The sequence below is a fragment of the Phycodurus eques genome, chromosome 6, assembly GCF_024500275.1.
Source record: "Phycodurus eques isolate BA_2022a chromosome 6, UOR_Pequ_1.1, whole genome shotgun sequence".
In the NCBI taxonomy this organism is placed as follows: domain Eukaryota; kingdom Metazoa; phylum Chordata; class Actinopteri; order Syngnathiformes; family Syngnathidae; genus Phycodurus; species Phycodurus eques.
Window position 1 is genome coordinate 18284453 of NC_084530.1, and position 20653 is coordinate 18305105.

Sequence of the window (20653 nt, forward strand, 5' to 3'; positions counted from 1 at the left end):
TGTGTTGTTCAGTCCCAGTGTTGGATCACTCTGCTCAACGTGGTCAACGTCACACACTCACTCAACAGCTTCCCGGAACCAAGTCCGGACTTCATGCACGTATGTTTTTCTTGGTCTTCTTTTTGTGTACGTTTGTCTGGTTTGTGTGCGTGAGAATCTGTTTTTTCAATGAATCGACATCTAATTAATTGTCAAATAAATAGCAATTTTTGATAATCAATCGTCTAGAGACAACTTAAAATTGTCCAAATCCTCAGAATTTCAGCCTTTCAACAGTAAATATTAATAGTTGTTATTTTAGTAATAAAGCAGACTGATTATCTTTGTTTCATCAAAATAAGACATTTGCAAACGACTGTTAGTGTGGAAAACCATGATCAACATTTTTGTCTATTTTCTGCCATATTACGGACCAAACCAGCAACTGAATCATTATCCGTTTGTGCATTTCAATTTTTGGTGTGTCGTGTTGGTTTTCATGTGTAAATATTTTCATATTTTTACGTGTACTTCCTTAGTGTGTTTTAAATGAACTGATGCAGTTTTCCTCTTGGCATCAGGAAGCTGTCAACATTACGAATTCCGTGCTGCTCTCCTTCGACAATGGACTCATCTCCGACGTACTAATTCCACATCACTTTATGCTGGTACCAATGTCAACATGCTATACACAAGTCATCTGTGATACTAGTGCACATACAATTGTGTGTGTATGTTTCCTGTAGCTGTACCCAGATCAGGCCCTGCTGCTGCTGGTCACCAAAGCTTTGAGAGAGAACATCCTCCATCCTGATCTCACGCCAATAATCCCCATTCTCTGCGCCTTTGAGGTAAACAATACAAGCTACTCCGAAACAGGAAAAGTGCATCAGTTTAGACGAGTCTTCAATGAATCCAGTGCACGTTTTTATCCCTGAAGACAATGAGCTCTTCATTTTTTTATTTGTATTTTTTATTTTTGTTTTAACCAAATGGCAGAAGAACCTGTGGTCTCTGCACTGGTTCTGGAAATACTTGTCCTTTGATAACCGCAACAAAGCCATCATGGAGAAGATTTATCAGGAGCTGCATCAAACAACAGGTGTGTGTTAATTTTAGTTAAGAATTGTTTTTTGTGCGTACGAGGTTTTTACTGTTGATGTGTGTGTGGGGTGGGAGTTGACGTCATTGTCTGTGTGAATGTGTTTCAGTTGGTGTCCGTCTAGCTGTGTGTCAGTGTGTGTGTTGTGCTATGAGTTTCTTGTGTGTGTGTGTGTGGGCGGGCCATTGCCAATTTGAGCGTGTGTTGGTTTGTGTATGTGTTGGGTGGCTTTCAGTGTGTGTGCGCAGGGGGTGGAGTCAATGTGTAAAAGAGTTAGTGAATGTGTGTATCAGTTTTTGTGTGTGTGTGTAGTCAATTACGCAGTGTCCTTGTAAGGCACATTTTTATTTTTTTTCTCTCAGCGTCTTAATGAGTGCCATCTTTGTGCGTACCCTGTGTGTGTATCATCAGGAGATGGCACCATTTCCCTTGAGTCCATCGGTCACCTTTTGGATCCTTCCAGCAGCACCCTTGCCCCAGTAAGTCATGTATCATGACCACCACCAGGGGCGCTACAGACATGCACTGTCTTTTAGCGGGACACGCCTGTAGCACTGTTCTGTCAAACTGTTAATCATAATGCAGTTACTTTATCAAACACTGACAAAAGTCAAGAATGTTGCCACATCATCTTTACGCACTTTTTGTGACTTTTTATTTTTGTAATGTTTTTCAGAAATGTTTTTTCTTGTTATACTACTCAAAGTTGACTATAGTAAAAGCAGTTTAAAACACACTCATTTGTTGTTGAATTCCCAACAAGACTTCATCAAAGTCGTACTTTTATTTATTTTTGGAGGGCGGGGGTTTGTCCGCAGTTATTTGCTGAAAAACTCGCTACGGTTGCTTTGGTACAATCTGGTGGGATGTTAGTGCCGAGGAAACAATGTCAAAGGTGGTCCTGCTGCATCTTGAGGCATCTGTAGGAAATTACTAATCCTTTTGGTCGAGTGGCAGTTACTCAGACTTTTCTGTTTGTGGCTTGGTCCCAATCACTCTATCTTGTTAGTGGGAGTGGCTTTGTGCGTGTGTGTTTGTTGTATTTGTTTTTTTTTTTTTCTTTGTCTTTTTTTTAGTGTTTTTTTATTTTATTTTTTTGCTACGTGTATGCCTTTTGTGTTTTGTTTTGTACTGTAGTTGTCGGTCACGAGCTGTGGGTCATGACCAAAAGAACAAGATCCCGGATACAAGCGGCCGAAATGAGTTTCCTCCGCAGGGTGTCTGGGCTCTCCCTTAGAGAGAGGGTGAGAAGCCCAGTCATCCGGGAGGATCTCAGAGTAGAGCCACTCCTCCTCCACATTGAGAGGAGTAAGATGAGGTGGCTGGGGCATCTGATTCGGATGCCTCCCGGACGCCTCCCTGGTGAGGTGTTCCGGGAGGAGACCCCGGCGACGACCCAGGACACACTGGAGAGACTACGTCCTTCGGCTGGCCTGGGAACGCCTCAGAATCCCCTTGGAAGAGGTGGATGAAGTGGGTGGGGAGAGGGAAGTCTGGGCATCCCTGCTAAAGCTACTGCCCCCGTGACCTGACCTCGGATAAGTGGTAGAAAATGGATGGATGGATGTTGTAGTTGTTTTTTTTTGTTTTGACTATAATTTATTTTAAAGTGTGTGCGCACGCGTGTGTGTGTGTGTTTATATATATATATATTTATCTGTAGTTTTTGTCTGTGATTAGTTTTGTATGTATTTTTATTTTTTTTAACCGTAGTTACTGTTTTTGTTTTTATTTGCATGTCTGCAGTTTTTTTGTGTCGTCTTATTTTTTTAATCTGTGGTTTAAGGTGCATGTGTATATTTAGTTTTTTAGTGTTTGTGTGTGCATGCACGTTTTTGGGTGTGTGCGTGCAGTTTTTGTATTCCCGGTGGTTTTTGTTAATTTTTGAGTGTTTTTCGGGTTGTGTGCGGGGCTTTTTTGTGGTGTTTGGTTTTGTGGGTGTCTGTGTTGGTTTTTGGTTGACCCCCCCCCCTCTATTTTACAAAAGATATTCTTGGTTTTTGTTCTTTAGTTTTTGTGATTGAATTTTTTTATTTTCTGATAATATTCTATGGAAGTGGTTATTTGGTGCGCAAGTATGGTGTTTGTTAAAAATAATAAGTGAATTCAATATTTTGAATAACATTATCCTCATTTTCAAATGAATTTGAAAAACTAGTTAAGCCAACAATTATATTACTCAATAACAGTATTAACCATTAAAAGAACATTTTATGAACATTTTTGTATTTATTTAGATTTTTTGTAGTTTATTTAAAATTGCTTCTTTCATTTGTGTAGAAAATCATACTAATTAAGGTACTTATGAGGTAACCAGTTGTTTAAGGAAATACACACTACTATTTTTGTTTTTTATGTTCAATAACCACATTTTGTGGGATACATGACTAAAAAGTGAATATATTTATATTTTAGGAAGAAAATGGACAAACGAATGCACCCAATATGACAGGACTCTTGTCTTGATGATGTTAATGTTTTGTGAGCGGGATTTAAGAACTTTGTGTGTTCTATGTTGCCCACCCATGCTGTAGGTGCTCCGTGTGCTGAAGTTTGACATGACATGACACACAGCCAAGAGTTTATGTAGCAATAGGGTGGCAAAACTTTGAGCATTTTCAAAGTAAGAAACTTTGCAATGGAATTGACAGGAATTTTTCGGAATAAATGAGAACAAAGCAGGAATTTACCAAATTTCAGGTTTAACTCTAAAACAGAACTTAAATATAGTTACAAATATTTTTTAGCTTAATCCTGACAAAAACAAGATTGAGTGCAAGTGCGGTGGAAACACATTACTCTTAATTCCCATGGAAGGTTTCCAATTTGAAATATTTCCCAGCAAAACTTCCCATGGAAATTTTGTGTAAATTTTCCACCCTTTGCGACCCTATGTAGCGCTTGTGTTTTTGTGCAAGTGGAGCGCCGCGTAAGAGAAGCGCAGCGCCGGCGGCCCGCATCTGGCGTGCTGGTGCTTGATGAGGTCCGACAGGAAACTCATCACACTCAGGTCTCCCTCGCCCAGACCATCTTTCTGGTCTCCTCGCCAGGCGAACGTGAAGCGCAGCGCCCGATTGGCCAACGCCGTCAGGCCGCTCTGCACGTGCGGCAGGAAGGCGGCGGCGGGCACAGACGAGCCCACCAGATAGCGCACCAGTGAACCCGAGTAGGACGGGCAGCGCAGCGTCCTCTGTTCCAAGTCCAGCACGCCCAGGTAGCGACTGTAGCGGGTCAGCCCATGAAGCGGGCCTGAAGACTGAGACCTGCTCGTGAGAAAGGGATGACAAAATCAAAAATGACATAAGGGTTTCTATAATTTTAGTGGGCACTTGAGAAGGGGGAAAAAAATGCATATTTTCAAGTGCATTAAAGGGGACATATTTTGCCAAAACCACTTTTTCTGGTCTTTGGGATGTAATATTGTCTCTCTGGTGCCTCAGTAAATGTGAACTATGAATTGATATTGTCCACGCCTTGATGAGTTCTGTTTTTCTGCAAAGAGGCCTGAAATCAGGTCATTTGAATTTCTCAAGCTTATCTGCATCACTAGCGAAGCGTTCCCTTTCCAGCCCGAGCCAGCGCTGTCAACATGACAAACACGTGCGCGCTCGCAAATGGAGGCAACCAATCAGAGGAAAAAGGGGTGGTCTTAGCCAAATATGGACAATGCAGATACAAAACTGGGTCTAACAGAAGTAACTGTCAGAGGGGCCTTTTCTGGACACTCGTATGACAAAACCAAGGTGTTTTTAAAAATTAAATTGACACTTTTACACTAAGTTCACGTTAGAGAGTCACTCTATGGCGGTCTAAATAGCCAAAATACGGGACCTTTAAAATTGCAAAGTATGATTTTTATAGTTATTTGGACCATCTACATTACATAATTGCCAGCAGAGCTGAGTTCTTCTACCATACATTTTTAGAACCGTTAAAATAAAAATGTCTCGGAGTGACTGACTGTCATAGAGAGACATAGTCCAAAATTATAAAGATAATTCAAATTTCTTAAATTAGACCTTTATTATAAAGGCCAAAATTTAGGAAAACGAAAAAAAGTACATTTCTGCAAAATATGTTGAATATTTAAAAAAAAAAAAAACTTGTAAATAAAGCCAAGTCTGTCATTAGAACATAAAACTCCATAACACAAACAAACTTTAATTAAATACAGAAGTTGGGGGTCAGAAAACCAGTCAGTATCTGAGCATACAGTTGATCAGGTTTTTGATTGTGGCCTGTGGAATGTTGGTCCACTCTTCTCCAATGCCTTTGCGAAATTGTTAGATATTAAATGCAACTGGAACACGCTGTCGTATACGCGGGCCGACTGAGCCTGAACATGCTCAACGGGTGACATGACCGGTGAGTATGTTGCCCATACTGGCATCTTTTCAGCTTCCACCTATTGACAGTTTTTTGGGGGGTGAGTTATGGGCTGTTACTTGTTTTTTTTTGTTTTTTACTGTAGTTCCAGGCAGTGCCGGGAGTTACGTGTGACCTTAAAAAACAGCATAGTTTTGCCCAGCATCCCGAAAATCGATTTTACAAGTCCAGTTATTAAAAGAATGACTCATAAGTAGAGAGATTTTATGCTACACAAATGCAAAATAATATTTTCAGTGAGCGTTTTACAACTATGCTCCGCCCATTGCTCGGCAAAATGCCTCATTTCCGTGTGGTCATTTCCTCCTACGTCATTTTCGGTGCGCCACCAACTGGGCCAGCGTGAGAAATGAATCGGGTATTCATGAAATATAAAATAATAAACTGTTGAAGAATACAGCAGGATGTTAGAGGAGCTGACGGGTTTAATCAACATTATGTCATCTAGTATTGGCTTGGGTGATTTTTTTTTAACTATAAGTTGTGGATTTCAGCTTTAAGCATATCGTTTATTAAACCGGTTTGCAACATTTGTTTTTTTTACACCAGAAAATAGACATCTTTGTTTAAAAATATGAACAAGTACAAGGAGCTCCCAGACTCAGCACCATGTCTTAAAAAGTGAAATGAACACTTAAACAAATTTTCTACAGTAGATAAAGTTAAAAAGAAATTCCATATAGCTGAAATGTTGATCGTTCACTTATCTTTGATTTAAGGTCAAACAAAAACAGTTCCCATGGTCAGAAGCATCTTTTATAAAGTTAAAGGTCTCATATGTTGGCTACTCAGACCTCCATAGAGTGACTCTCTCACATGGACTTAGTATAAAAGTGTAAATTGAATTTAAAAAAACACATCAATTAGTGTCGAGAAAAGGGCCCTCTGACAGCTACTTCTGTTTGACCCAGGTTTGTATCCGCTTTGTCCATATTTGGCTAAGACCGCCCCCTTTCGTCAGATCGGTTGCCTCCGTGCACACGTGTTTGTTATGTTGACAGTGCTGGATCTGGAGTAAAAACGGAAGGCGGAGATCTTCGCAGGTGATATAGATAAGCTCGAGAAATTCGAATGACCTGATTTCAGGCCCGTCGGCAGAAAAACATCTTGAACTCAGGAATGAGTGGACCGTTTTAATGTGTATTTCATGTTTACTGAGGCACTATAGAGACAAATCCTAGAAAAAGTTGGTTTGGTAAAATATGACACCTTTAACTGAAATTTTCAATATATAAATGGTTCCCCGAGGTTTACCCAGTTTTAAATGATCTCTTATTGGCCGTGAGATTTATAAAAAAAAAAAAAAAGCCAATGTCGATATGCATCAGAATGCTGATAATCGGCTCGGCCGATAATCGGTCTATCCCTACTCATAGGTTAGTGTAGTGATCACCTGTGGATGCCGATCAGCCTCCATGTGAGCAGGTCGCTGAGCTGGAGCGGGGTGCTCAAAGACGGCATCACCGCGCCACCGGGGGCCGGCAGGAAGAGAGCCAGGACGTCCACAGTCTTCCTCAGCTCAACTTCGTCTCCCGAGAGCAGCACCAGAGGGCGGCCGCTCAGCAAGCAGAAGACCGCGTGGTGGGAGAAGGAGTTGTTTTTGATGAAACGCCGCGCTCGCAGTCCCAGCTTGTTCAGGGGGACGCCGCCCATGCCGCGGACCCTCCGCTGGGGCGAGGGCAACTCCGCGGCGCCGTCCAGTACTTCGAGCGCGCTCTGGGACGACGACAATTGGCTCACCAGGAGATCGCGCGGCGTCTGATCGTAGGCGCTTCTTGCGTGAGCGTTCTTCGATGCGACGTCCGTTGTGTCATCTTTTGTGAGCTCCTCTTCTTCTGTGATGGCGGCGAGGTCTTCGGGGACTATGGACTCGGTGGTGCTAAGGACCTCGATGCTGTCCTCGCTGTTGGTCCTCCTGGTGGAGACTCTGCTGCGCCGAGGTCCTGGGTCCGAGGCGGCCGCCGTCGGCGAATCAGACGAGAAGAGAGGTGTGTCGGGGGCGGCGATAAGCGCAGCATCGAGGCTGGCGAGCAGGAGCGGTGAGCGGTGAGGAGCGGCGAAAGATGCGTCGAATGAGGCGAGAGGCACGTCGGGGGCGGCGATCGTCCTATAGGATCTCTCCGTGCCGATCACTTGTATGCTGTCTCCGCTGCTGACGCTTCCCGTCATCTCGCCACTCGCCGATTCTTCTGCTTCCACGCAGGACTCAGAGCTCGGGTGACTCCCCGTTTCCCTCGCCGCCACTTCCTCTCCATCCTCCTCCTCTCCGCTGTCGTCAGGCCGCTCAAACAGGAAGTTGATCAGTCTGAGCTTTCTGTTCAGCGAGCGGGTGATGCTCACGCTGCGCAGGGCGGTAATATCACCGCGGAGGCGGAGCTCCGTTTGCGCCAGCTGCTCCGTCGTCAGCGACAGGAAGTAGGCGTTGCAGAGTTCCTGTATTGGCTTCAGGCGGCGCTCGGACCCGACGCGGCAGGCGGGGGGCGGAGGAGGAGGCGGGGCGGCGTCCGCGTCCGTCGAGGCGTCGGCGGGCTCGTAGGGCAAGAAGTCAGGCTGCTTCAGCTTCCTGTTCGGGTAGGAAGTGACCTGGCGGAGGAGATCTTTGTGCGTCACGATGGCTCGCTCCACCGCCTCCAGCTCCTCCCACTTTTCTCCGCCGTCGTCCTGCAGCAATGCCAAGCGTTCGTACCTGAAACGGTCACACGACACTTTTTGCAAATTCCGGAAGAGCACATCAAGCCACAGATACAAACTGGGAATGTTTGTCTCTCAGCATTCACGCAAGCATTTTCTGTCACACAACTATAGTAGAATACCCATCTCTCAGCATTCACGCAAAACGAATGCTCCTCTCGGAGCATTCAGAGAGGACTAGAATGCTTGTTTCTCAGCGTTCACGCAAACATTTTCCAATGCACAGTCACTATAGTAGAATGCTAGTCTCTCATGATTCATGCTAAATTACAGTGCTTATATCCCAGCATTCACAACAAACAGAAATGCTCGTCTCTCAGCTTTGACGTTAAAACAGAATGCTCATCTCACAGCATTCACAAAATGTTTCAGACAAACAATAACGACAGTACAATAATCACCTTTCAGCATTCACACAAAACAAGAATGCTCGTCCCTCAGCTTTCAGGTTTAACGAGAATGCTCATCTCACAGCATTCAACGTAAAACAAGAACACTCATCTCTCAGCCTTCACAAAATGCATCTGACAAACGGTAACTAGAGCAGAATACTCATCGTTCAGAATTCACACAAATCAAGAACACTCGTCTCTCAGCATGCACACAAAACTCGAATGCTCATCTTTCAGCGCTCAGACAAAACAAGAACGCGCGTCTTTCAGCACTCATGCAGAACCAGAATGCTCGTCTCCTAGCATTCAGAGAGATCTTAGCTAACAATAAACGAACAATGAATTAAACCAGACGTTTAAAGCGACATGCTGAGCCGTGCGTTCTTACTGCAGCTGGTGGAGCTTGTGGTGGAGTTCCAAGGAGAAGGCCTGCCTGTTTCCCGTCTTGAGGCTTTCGGCCGCCCGGCGAAATCCGGCCGAAAGCCGTCCGAAGTTGTCCATGATCTTGGCCTGCCGCGAGCACACGTAGGCCATGCAGAAGGGACGCACCATCCCGCGGGCCGCCAGGTCCAGAAGGGTCACGTGGCGCACGTACGCGAAGGCCCAGTCCGCTGAGTCCCCCAGGACGACCTCAGAGTCCTCGTTGAAGTTGAGGCGAGGCCCGGAGGCGGCGGTGGGCCCAGGGCCAGACGCCTGGTAGTCAACAGACATGATGCGCACAGAGAAGTGGTTCAGGTCCAGGGACCCCGACGCGCCCGCCTCGTCGGGTATGGTCATCACCGGTGTGGGCCCCACCTGGTGGACGTTTAATAGTACTGCATCACTATACTAACGCGTACAAATGGCATTTGTGAAGCACTTTTCATTTCGAAGAAAATCTCATGCTAGTGTTTATATAGTTCATATTTTAGTTTATGTAAAAATGTACATGTCATTTTCAGCATTTACTAAATAATTGTAAAAAGTTATAGTTAATTTAATATATCCGGGGGCCCGGTTTGGGGGCCTCAGTATTGCATCTCTGCTTTTTGCAGATGATGTGGTTCTGTTGGCTTCATCAAGCCGTGACCTCCAACTCTCACTGGAGCAGTTCGCAGCCGAGTGTGAAGCGGCTGGGATGAGAATCAGCACCTCCAAATCTGAGATCATGGTTAAATAGTTCTACTCAAAAAAGGACCGCGTTGTTATGGATGTTTTATTTGTATTCCACTATTAATATTCTGCACAGACATTGTGTTAATTGAATAATTCGCTGGCGTCCAAATTTGGTCCATTTCATATTTGATCACAAATCGATAGTCTCCACGTGTTTACGTTCTATTTTGTAATTATTGAGCAGTCTTGAAAATGTCTTGCTATTTTTTTTGACGATGCAATCTTGTGGCTGAACAAACATGTCGTTTTTCTAGTTTCCTGCAAAGTGATGGTTTTGGAGATACCGGGATTCCGCCCGACGTACTCATCAATGTATGCAATCAATGACATAATCAAATCATCCAGGTTCCGTTTTTGTGTCGGTGTCTCTGCCCCGACCTGCTCGGAGAACTCCGCCACTAGCACGAAGTCCTTCTGGAAGCCGGCCGCCGAAGTCCACGGGTTTCCGCCCCCGCCGCCGGAGGAGGAGAGCGGCGGGACGGAGAGCTCCTCGGGAAGAAGCCCCCACGCTGTTCCACTGCGGTCTCCCTCCGCCTCGTCGTTTTCGCCGTCGCCGAAACCCTCCGGCCCGGTGAAAGGCAGCAAGTCCGGGGACGAGATCATCGGAGGACCCCGGCGGAGCCGCGCGGAGCTTCCCCGGCCGACATCAAAACGGAACAGCTGACACTGACAGTCATGTGACCGCCGCCAGAGAAGTAAGTCACACGCTCCCCGGGATTCACTTCTTCTTTTTGGGATGGAAAAAAAAAAAAGATGGGAAAAAAATCGCCTTTAACTGTCAGTAATTTTGCCACTAAAGTGTGACGAGTGAAGGTTGCGGCTTGGAAACTTTTTGATGTCGAAATGTTCCCCGAAAACAAATTGGAGCTGCAGTCAAGTCACACGTGCTTAAGGCCATCGACCTGTTCCGATGCGCACCTTTCAAAGTAAAAGACTAAGCAAGCTTGAGTGGGGACATCCGTAAACGTTTCACGATAAACGCCGGCGTGACTGCGCCAACCCAATAAAACGTTTTTTGTTTTTTTTCATCCAAACTTCAACGAGAAATAATAACAACATTAAGGTCAAAATTATAAAAAACTATTTCGTTTGAAATAATTTATTTTAATTAGAATTATTGTATTCAAGGTTAATTTAAATATCTAAATAAATAACATTTATTTACAGATTCTACAGAACTAATACTGTATATAGATGTGGGGGGGGGGACATCTCTACACCCACCATCAGTCCGTTTAAATAAATTATTGTATGTAATAAACAGTATGGTTGACAAAAGAACTGTTCACTATTAAAAACTAATTGTTAGAATAAAATTGTATTTGTAATATTTTTGTATTGGAAAATGTATGTATTAAAATTAATATACAATTAATATTAACCTGTTGAATGTGATTTAAAAATCTAAATAAATGTTTGTGAAAATGTTAAGTGTGACCATTACCATTTACAATTTGATTCTTGTAATAAAATTATATTTTTGAAATATTATTTCATTACCAAAACCAAATTTAAATAACTATTATAATTATTAAATAAAAAAAAAACTATAAATTGTTACCCCTCTGAAAAGCAGTTTCCATGTGAAATAAAAGTAACTACAGAAATGTTTTTTTTCTCCCCCCAACTAAAACATGACAGACTCTTCAGTTATAACGGATGCTTTATTGTAATTATCATCATCATTTTCACATAAAATCTTTCACTCGGCATGAAAAATAAACCAAACACTCCCAACACTCGTACTGAGATTAAAATAAAAATAATTCCTTGTAGAGAACTTTGACAAAAAACATCCTTGAACCTCTTGTGTAATACAAATGCATGTACTGTACTTAAGAATCCAGCCACCCGGCATAATCAGTGTATAAGTGTAAATGAGGCAATTGTGATTTTCCTCATTTGACATTGAGCCACGTGTTCAAGTGTGCGTGCTGTCCTTTTTTTAATCAGGCACATCCTGAAGTTGGCAGCAGTCCACAAAAGCGCACAAAAAGGTGAGCTTTTCAGCCAGTGGAGGAACCCCCCGCCCCCAAAATAAGAAAGAAAAATAATAAATAAATCAGCAATTAGGTGAATACGTAATTAGCAAATTGCGAACATGCAGGAGACCACTCTATTTACAGTTAAAACTATTAACATAGGCAATTATATATTTTGGGGGGCACCACTCACAGTGAACCCCACACATATTTTATGAATTCAGCTCATCGTAGATTTATTGGGGAAAGCTATTTTCTGTTATTTGCGGCAAAACTCACCTATTCGCCATTTTTGTGGTCAGGCCAAAGACGTCTTACGTAAAAAAAAATATTGCTTTGCCGCCATCTGGTGGCATCTTGGTGCGAAGCACCCATGTTGAACTGAGGGGAGGAGCTTCATTTAGACAGGCCATAGCCTTGTCAAACAGAAAAAAGTGCTTTGGCGCCATCCTGTGGCATCTATAGGGGATTACAAAACTTTTTGGGAAGGAATAATTTCCTGGTAAATGTTTTTTTTTTTTTTGCTGTTGACTGTAATTTAGTACTTTAGAATTATAATGTAAACAATAATTTAATAAATCTTTCAAACATTTTTTAAATGATGTTTTTATTATTATCTATATATTTTTAACATTTTTAAATATGTAATTAAATAATTTAATGACATTTAAAAATAAAACCAATACATTTAGTCATTAATAAAATGTTGAGATTATTTTTGTGACAAAATTTCATTAAATGACAATTTATTAACATAATAAATTTTGTCTTATTTTTAAATGTCATTAAATAATTAAATTTACAAGTTCAATAATGTTATTAAATGAATATTAAAACATTAAATCTAAAAAAAAAATGTTTTAAATACAAATCCAGCGAATAAATAAATGTCATTCAGTCATTTTTTTGTTGTAATTCAATCAAAATTCCATTAAGTTTAAGTTCCATACCACTTCTTTTCAGACTGATACCAGTACGAATATTTACTCGAGTAATCACAGATACAGAGTACCAATAGCACTAATACTTTTGATACATAAAATTTCAATGAACACAACAACAGATAATTATGCACATGATGATTCGCCGATGTGTCAAACTGCCACAGTATAGCGCCAACAACTGGTAAGGAGTATTTACTCGATGACAGATTCTTTTTCCCGTAAGCGTTGGTGGCTAGTATCGGCAGCCTTCGAGAGTACCCGATACCTTGAAATACGTCAGGCTAATAGGCCCAATACCACTGGCTCATCCCTAGGAATTATAGTGGGCGTTCACTGTCCTTGTGTGTTTTTTTTGTTTGTTTTTTGTTTTTTTTTTGCTTGGGCTTAACTGTACGCCGCTTCTCTTGTCAAAAGTCAGCTGGGATAAACTACCTGAATGAGATGCAGCACTACAGAAAAGGATCATCCTGAAGCTTCGATGTCCTAGCGTCATATGAGAAGAATTTCCGGTTCCGAGACGGCACAGTAGAGCATGAATCCCATGCGGTCCACCTGCTCGTCCGTCAGTCCACTCAGCAGATTGACGACCGGCTTAAAGTAGCTGCTCAGCACCCCCGCCTCCAGGTGACCGATCATCTCGGTGACGCACTGGCAGAATCTCAGGTGCAGGCTGTCGAGGCTCCAGTCCTCCTGGCGCCGGCTCAGATGCAGGAGCAGGTTGGCCAGGGCGGCCGAGTCCAGCGGTCGCAGGGCCGGGTTGAGGCGGAACGCCGCCTTCAGGAGCTTCAGAGTCATCCTGCGACAGCCCAGGTCCTGCGAGTCCAGCTGGGCCAGGAGCTGGGTCTCACGCGGGTACAGCGGCATGTGCCAGGCGTTGACCCACGGGGAGGTCAGCTCGGGCTGGGCCGACAGGACCACGTCGCCCTCGCGCAGCAGCGGGAGGACGGAGATGAAGAGAGGGCAGTCGGCCGGGACGCCGCCAGCTTCGTTCGGACACCTGGAAGAGCGGAAAAGATAATTAAACATCAACAACCATCTCATCATCAATTGCCTTACCTGGATAAATAAAGGTTAAATAAATAAGATTAATAAGATTGCTTCTATATGTCTGTCTAATGGTGAATTGAGGTTAGTGGTTACACAACAAATAGCTACAAAAGTATGTCATTGTTTGCTCTGATTTCTAATGGCGGCACTTTGAATGACTTAATTTCTTTGGATTGGTAACTGAGTCATGAGTCTGACAAACCGGATCTCCAGTTCGAGGCGTGGTCCTCCCAGCACGGGTCTGACCAGGCAGTCCAGAGTGCTGCTGATGGACGGCCAGTTGATGGTTTCCATCAGCACTTTGCTCAACATGTTCACCACAGACCCTGCTGACAAGTAGCCGCCCACCAGATACCTAGTCGTCAAATCATAAAATGAGACATTAACAAACAGGAAATGCCAGCTGAAAAACTGAATGAATGTGCTGGAATCAGAAAATGACCACTGAAATGAACACTGAAACATAAAATGATGCTAAAATTTAAAATGGTTGAAATAAAAATTGTTGATCAAAACATAAAAAATGAAGATATAAAAAAAAAAAAAATGCGATGACAACATAATGGTAAAAAGATGACACTAAAAACAGATAAAAAAAATGATGACCAAAATGAAAAGATGATCAACAAAATGTTGCTTAAAACAAAAACAAAGATCAAAATGTCAAGAAGAAATTCAGTTAAAAAAAAAATTACAACATAAAAATTAAAAAAAGCAGAAAACGTCATTAACATCCATTCATATCCATCCATCATCTGCGCCGCTCATCCTCACAAGGGTCGCGGAAGCGCTGGACCCAATCCCAGGTATCATTGGGCAGGAGGCGGGGTACACCCTGAACTGATTGCCAGCCAATCGCAGGGCACACATAAACAAACAAGCAGTCGCCCCAAAGATAGCTGGGATGGATAGGCTCCAGCACGCCCGCGACCCTCGTGAGGAGAAGTGGTACGGAAAATGGATGGATGGATGGAAAACCCTAAAGTTACGATCAAAACATAAAACGACAGTAAAACAAAAACATGCTCAAAACGGAAAAATCATGTGAAAAGCGAAAACTAATGTTCAAAACAGAAAATGATGGTACAAAGATAAAAAGACACTGAACAAATTGTTTATAAAAAATGAAAATGACGATAAAAACAAAAAAATGGTCAAAACATAAAATAAAACTAAAAACAAAAAATGATGACCAAGATGAAAGTTTAGTCCAAAAAGGAAAAATAACAATTCACACATAAAAGTCTGAAAACAGAGATCAAAATGAAAAATCGTGATCAAAACAAAAAAGATTATATGACACAAAACAAAATGACGGCTAAAACGCAAATAGTATGATCAAAACATATAATGCCAGTTAAAAAAAAAAAAAAAAAAAATTTAAAATGGTGTAAAAACAATAATAATAAAAGCATAAAATGACAAGGAAAAAAAACTGTGACAATCAAAAACAAAAATGTATATTCTGTAAATGTAGTAGAAAAAATTAGCACATTTTGCAGTGTGAGCCCACCTGTCCCAGTAGCTGCGTCCTCTGGGGAAATATTCCACGTTGAGCCGTCTGACCATCCAGTGCAGAGGGTGCGTGAGGAGCGTCTCCTCTCCCGGGATGAGACGCCACAGGTCCGGCTCCAGCTCCAGAGGAACCAGCAGACACGCGTGGTCCGCGCTCACCACCTGCACGGCAGACAACCAACGGGCTTTTCAATAACACTGCTACCTTCACTTACCACTTTCATTCCTTCCGGACCTCCAAACCATGTTAAATAGAGACAGACCGATATGGTCTCTTCGGGGCAGATACAGATTATTGGAAGTCATAAGTTGGGGCACTCTTAGTAAGTCCAGGTAGCAGTGTTGCTCTCGTGGTTTACCTGTAAGTCGTCCAGCAGAGATCCCCCGAGGCTCATCTCTCCTAGCGGCATGTCGGGATGACGAGTGCGAAGGAAGCCTTGGATTTCCATGCAGATGTCCAAAGCGCGACACTGAGCTCGGTGGACCTCCGGCGGGGAAAGTGCCACCCGGGTGTGGTAGAACTGATGCAGAAGCTCCTGAACACAACATTTTCACATCTCCATTGTACATCGAGCCAGATGGGAGTATAGGAGGTGGTTAGAGAGAAATGCCGATTGGATTACAAAATTACGTATTAAAAAAAATATATATACATGTATAGATTTGTGATAACAGTACAAATTGACCTAAAAAAATAACTGCTTGTCGACCGAAAATTAACATCACAACTGCTCTTGCGCTTGCATTGTGAATGTCACGTAGCAGTTTAGACGTTAATTTCCCTCGACAGCAGAGGGTGATACTGGTCAACATGGCAGCCCCCTGGAATAGGTGAAAATTGATCAATTCATCTGTTTAATTCTTATTCCACAAACGAAATATTCATTAGAATACCATGTTTATACTAGTGGGGGCACATACAATGTATTCCCCCTCCCCCCCCAAAAAAAGGTTTTCCCTTTATCGGTGATCAAATCAGAATGTTACTCAAACCGTAAGATGATGATCAAAATGTAAAATGAAAAACATCAAATGAAAAATAGTGATGAAAACATGAAATCCTGAGTGAGTGTTTACCTGCAGGGTGGGGCCGCATTTCTCCGGTAGGGCTGGCGACTCCTCAGTTGGTTCACATAGGTCGGCTGAGGGACGACAAAAACCGTTGAGTCATGTAAGCCAATCATGCGCCGTCTGTCGTGTTTGTTTGCTGTCACCTTTGCGTGTTTTTTTTTCTCGAGCCTTGGCGACGTGCTGCACGACCACTCCCTCCAGCCCCTTCTTGCTCAGTTCCTCCCAGCTCTCCGCCATCTTCTGCTCCACCTTCTCCTCCTCAGCGGCGTGGCCCGCACGCTCGATCAGCTGACAAAACAAAATTATGATACCATCACAATTCAGTGGCTAAGTAATAATCAATATATTGGAAGAAAGTAATCTAATTATGAGTGATGTGCTGCCATGCTTCCTGGGGATCAAAACAAAATGACGTTAAAGTCCCCAAAATTGGAATCAAAACGAAAAGTGATGGTAAAAACTAAAAACGACACTAAAAATGAAAAATGACCATCAAGCAAAATGTTGCTAAAAATGAAAAAATGTCACTCTATAATACATAACGCTGGTAAAAACCCAAAATGAAGATCACATCGTAAAATACTGATAAAAATGCAAAATGATGATCCAGACACCAAAAAGGCAACATGCAAAAACATCCAAAATGCAAAATTCCTGGAAGAACGCAAAATTATGGTAAAAACACAAAATGCCGAGCAAATCGCAAAATGCGGAAACAATGAAAAAGGCACAAAATGATCAAAATGAATATTGATGGTGAAAACAAAAAGGAGCAGTCAAAATGTATTTAATTATGTTGATCCAACCATAAAATGAGAGGAATAAATGGATAAGTATGTATATGTATGGATACCCGTATGGCAAGGATTGCTCAACTCACCCGCTTGACGGCCAGCGTGGCGATGCCGAGCAGGGCGGCGCCTCCGACGCCCAGCACCAGACGGGCGTTGGCCAGCAAGAAGTCCATCACCATGGTTACGCCATCTGAGCCTCGCCTGCGACCGACTTGGAAGTTCAGCATTGTGACGGTGGCCTTTAGAATCAGCCTGGAGAGCGAAACACAACAGATAAAATACGACATATGGCTGCCAACTGCAGGTAAATACATTTTTGGTTGGTTTATTTAAGAATATTAGTAGATAGTTATAATTAGAAAAGGAGCAAAGACAGAAAAAGAATGATGCTAAAAATTTAAAATGACGATGAAAAATGATGATGAAAAATGAAAAATGACAACCAAAATGAAATATGACGATTAAAATGGATAAATGATTATCAAAATGAATACTGAACAAAACAAAATTACAATAAAAGAAAAATAGCAGTTAAAAGCAAAAAAAAAAAAAAAAGACTGGAAAGACGTTACACGACGATTCTAATTTTTAAATGAGGATTAAGAAATTAACAATTATAATCAAACTGACAACAAAAATTTAAAATGAAGGTAAAGAACACAAAATGACAATCAAAATGAAAAATGAAGGTACAAACAATTATGGTTAAGTGTTTTGGTTTCTTGCTGTTTGTCCAAAACAAAATGACAGTGAAATTAAGAAATGGGAATTAAAACCATATAATAGTGATCAACACAAAAAGATGTTTAAAAAATATATAAAAAAACATTTAATACAAAAAAATGGCGACCAAAAGAAAATGATGTTAAAAACAGAAAATGTTCCAACTAAATACAGAAGATTAAAAAAAAGATAACTGGCGATCAAAATAAAAATGACAGTTAAAACAAAAACTGACAATCCAAAGAAGCTATGCCACAAAATTCACACTCAACGGCACACCTTGTGAAACTTCAGCACAGTGAGCATCTCAAGGATTAATGCCACACACATTTTATTTTTTTTGTTTTGTCGAAACAAAATGACGGTAAAACCTAAGGTCGCGACTGATTCATCGGTTGGCCGATTTTACTCATTATCCAAATACTGACAGTCGACCTGAAATTTGCTGATTAAACGTCAATATAATCTTCACTTCTCATAAAACAGTAAATGCTGTCAAGTGTCAGAGTAGTGCAGAATGATGTCCTTGCACTCTTTGTCCACTATGGAGCCAAATCAAAAGATAAATTCATCAGTTAATGCTTTTTTTTTGCATGTTTTTGTACTTAAAAATTCCGCTCTGTTGTAAAGTTAAACAAATACTCAAGAAAAAAAGGTTATAAAAGACCCAAATATTCTATTTAATTCATTGCTTTGTTGTTGTAAGTGTTAAAGGACTAAAAAAATAAGTAATTTTAGTAATTATATATTTGTTAAATTAATCGTCCAACTACTCGGTTATCACAAATCCTTTTCTGCCAAATATCAGAATCGGCATCGACCTAAAACAATTCAGATAGTTTGGGCCCGAGTAAAAACGAGAAATGACGATCCACAACATAAAATGAGGACAGTAAAAACGACCTCTTATTTGTATGGTTTTAAGCCGTGAACATTTAATGATCTACTTCTAAAAAAAGATTGCAAATAGTGCTGTTGTACACTTTGGCAAAAAGGAGGACATCACACCTGTTGTACGAGGTTTTGGATAGCACGTCCACTGGTGTAAACACTCTTCTTACACTCTATTTATAGGCTAACTCACTCACAGTACCGGGGCTCAAATATATTTAGAACAACCTTACACCGCTACAAAATGTCCGGCCCACATCAACTGCTAAGAGGACATTTTGGGTTTGAACATTTGCTCGTATGCCAGTTGGAGTTCAAACAGACTGCAGAAGTCAAACTCAGCAGTTCATTTTAACAACTCGCTATAAATGTTTTTGTTCTTTTTGTTTTTGGAAAGACAAAATGAAATAAAAAAATAAACAAAAACGGTGAACAAAACATAAATTAGACCCATAGAAATGGCGATCAAAACAAAAGAAGCATGTAAAAAAAAAAAAAATAGCAGTCAAAAGTGAAAAATGATCAAAACAAGTGGAGGCGAAAGATGGCAACCCCCAACAATCACTTTATAAATAAAAAAAGGCATTTCAAATACAAAATGATCAAAATGAAAAAATAAGTTAAAGCCGAATAAAAACGGTAACTAGCGATCAAAAAGAAAATTTCAATCCAAACAAAAAATTATGGTTGAAAATGACGATCATAACGCAAAAGGACACTCAAATGGAAAAATTACTTTAAAAACAAAAATAGTGATGTAGAAAAAAGTAGATTAAAAAAAGAAGATAATTGGCAAAAAGAAGTTGATTGAAAATTATAGCTGATGATTAAATGTCAATCACATGAAAATTATGGTAAAAACAAAAAGGACAATTAGAGCACAAATGACAATCAAAAAGAAAAATGACGGAATAAATGCAAAATGAAAAAAAGGAAAAATTCTGATCAAAAGTACAAGTATATGTAAACACGAACGAAGGCCAAACTCAGAATATTGTCATCTTTGGCGTCTCTGTCGTGACGTCTTATGTTTCAAAAAGATAGGAATTGTAGATGTTAAAATTTCCTATGGATACTTTGTCACAGTCCCCCTTGCCATTCACCCGAGCTAGGAGGAAGTGCTTGGACCCGTTTTGCTGAATGCGGTAGTAGGTTGCGAATATGCCAGTTTCCAGCCAAACTATGCAGCCCACCGTGTCACTTGAATAAATTCTGTCCTCACCATTGGCCCAGGAATATATAAGCGAGGAACTGCAGGATACAGACCCGCCCCTAAAACCAGCCAATTTCACCATGGCAAGAAATATGCTGTACAAATGTCCACGATTCTCGGGCCTTGATGTATTTTGATGACAGTCATGATGTTAATGAACCTGGCATTGTTTGAAATAGTGTAAGTGCATGTCTCATTTAAGGGAAACTATGATAGCATTTACCTTCCACCCGTGATAAAGGCAACATTAGGTTGTTGGTAGACTTTCAATGGCGATGGCAGCTTGTGTCGATTGTGTGGAAGTATAACTATATCTAGAACCGCGGCTGATATGTTACTTTTATATGTTTTCATCCATTTCTGTGTTGTTGTTTTTTTTCAGAGTGAAAGCAGGAAGGAGACAGCTAGCATCTAATGTCACAAAAAAGTAAAAAAATTTCAATATAACTTACCACTCAACGTAGAGAGGACTGTGACGACACGGTGGCAAAGCATTAGAATCGATTAAGATTGCAGCAAATGATGATATGAAAATAAAATCTCAATAATAGATTGGCACTTCTACGGTACTATTTAGCATGCAAGCTAATGCTAACTGCTGTAAGTTATCTTCTTCGTTTATTCAATCTCACGTGGGGGAGTTGGCGCCCCTAAGCGGAACTCCAGTGCAATTACAACAAACAAAAGCCCATTCGTCGCAATCGCCATCGAACTCCCCACCCACATTTGTAGATTTATGTGAAGAGACTATTTCAACTAGTTTACCCT

The 20653-nt window shown here is 41.4% G+C and overlaps 2 protein-coding genes across 13 annotated transcripts in view; one reads left to right on the top strand and one right to left on the bottom strand.

Moving 5' to 3' along the window:
• The window catches only part of zgc:112980 (uncharacterized protein LOC503706 homolog), a 28902-nt gene extending 15074 nt beyond the window's left edge, over positions 1 to 13828 (top strand). For 2 of the 12 annotated variants that reach the window (XM_061680738.1, XM_061680741.1), the window contains exons 21-27: positions 13 to 99; positions 561 to 647; positions 726 to 830; positions 979 to 1081; positions 1493 to 1560; positions 8944 to 10400; positions 13046 to 13827. In XM_061680738.1, the coding sequence (XP_061536722.1) occupies positions 13 to 99; positions 561 to 647; positions 726 to 830; positions 979 to 1081; positions 1493 to 1560; positions 8944 to 9165 (672 nt within the window). In that variant the 3' untranslated portion in view covers positions 9166 to 10400; positions 13046 to 13827. Of the gene's footprint in view, positions 1 to 12; positions 100 to 560; positions 648 to 725; positions 831 to 978; positions 1082 to 1492; positions 1561 to 4131; positions 4583 to 6843; positions 10401 to 11658; positions 11703 to 13045 lie in introns of those variants that run through there. The other 10 variants (XM_061680740.1, XM_061680739.1, XM_061680744.1 and 7 more) reach the window with 10 other exon arrangements.
• Positions 11351 to 20490, bottom strand: mief2 (mitochondrial elongation factor 2). Its single transcript, XM_061680752.1, has 8 exons — positions 20338 to 20490; positions 17145 to 17310; positions 16408 to 16552; positions 16271 to 16335; positions 15553 to 15729; positions 15192 to 15355; positions 13881 to 14033; positions 11351 to 13628 (listed from the first exon to the last, which is right to left on the bottom strand). Exons 2-8 carry the CDS (start codon positions 17283 to 17285, stop codon positions 13121 to 13123), a joined length of 1353 nt encoding a protein of 450 aa, XP_061536736.1. The 5' UTR covers positions 17286 to 17310; positions 20338 to 20490; the 3' UTR covers positions 11351 to 13120.
• Between the last annotated feature and the right edge of the window lie 163 nt (positions 20491 to 20653).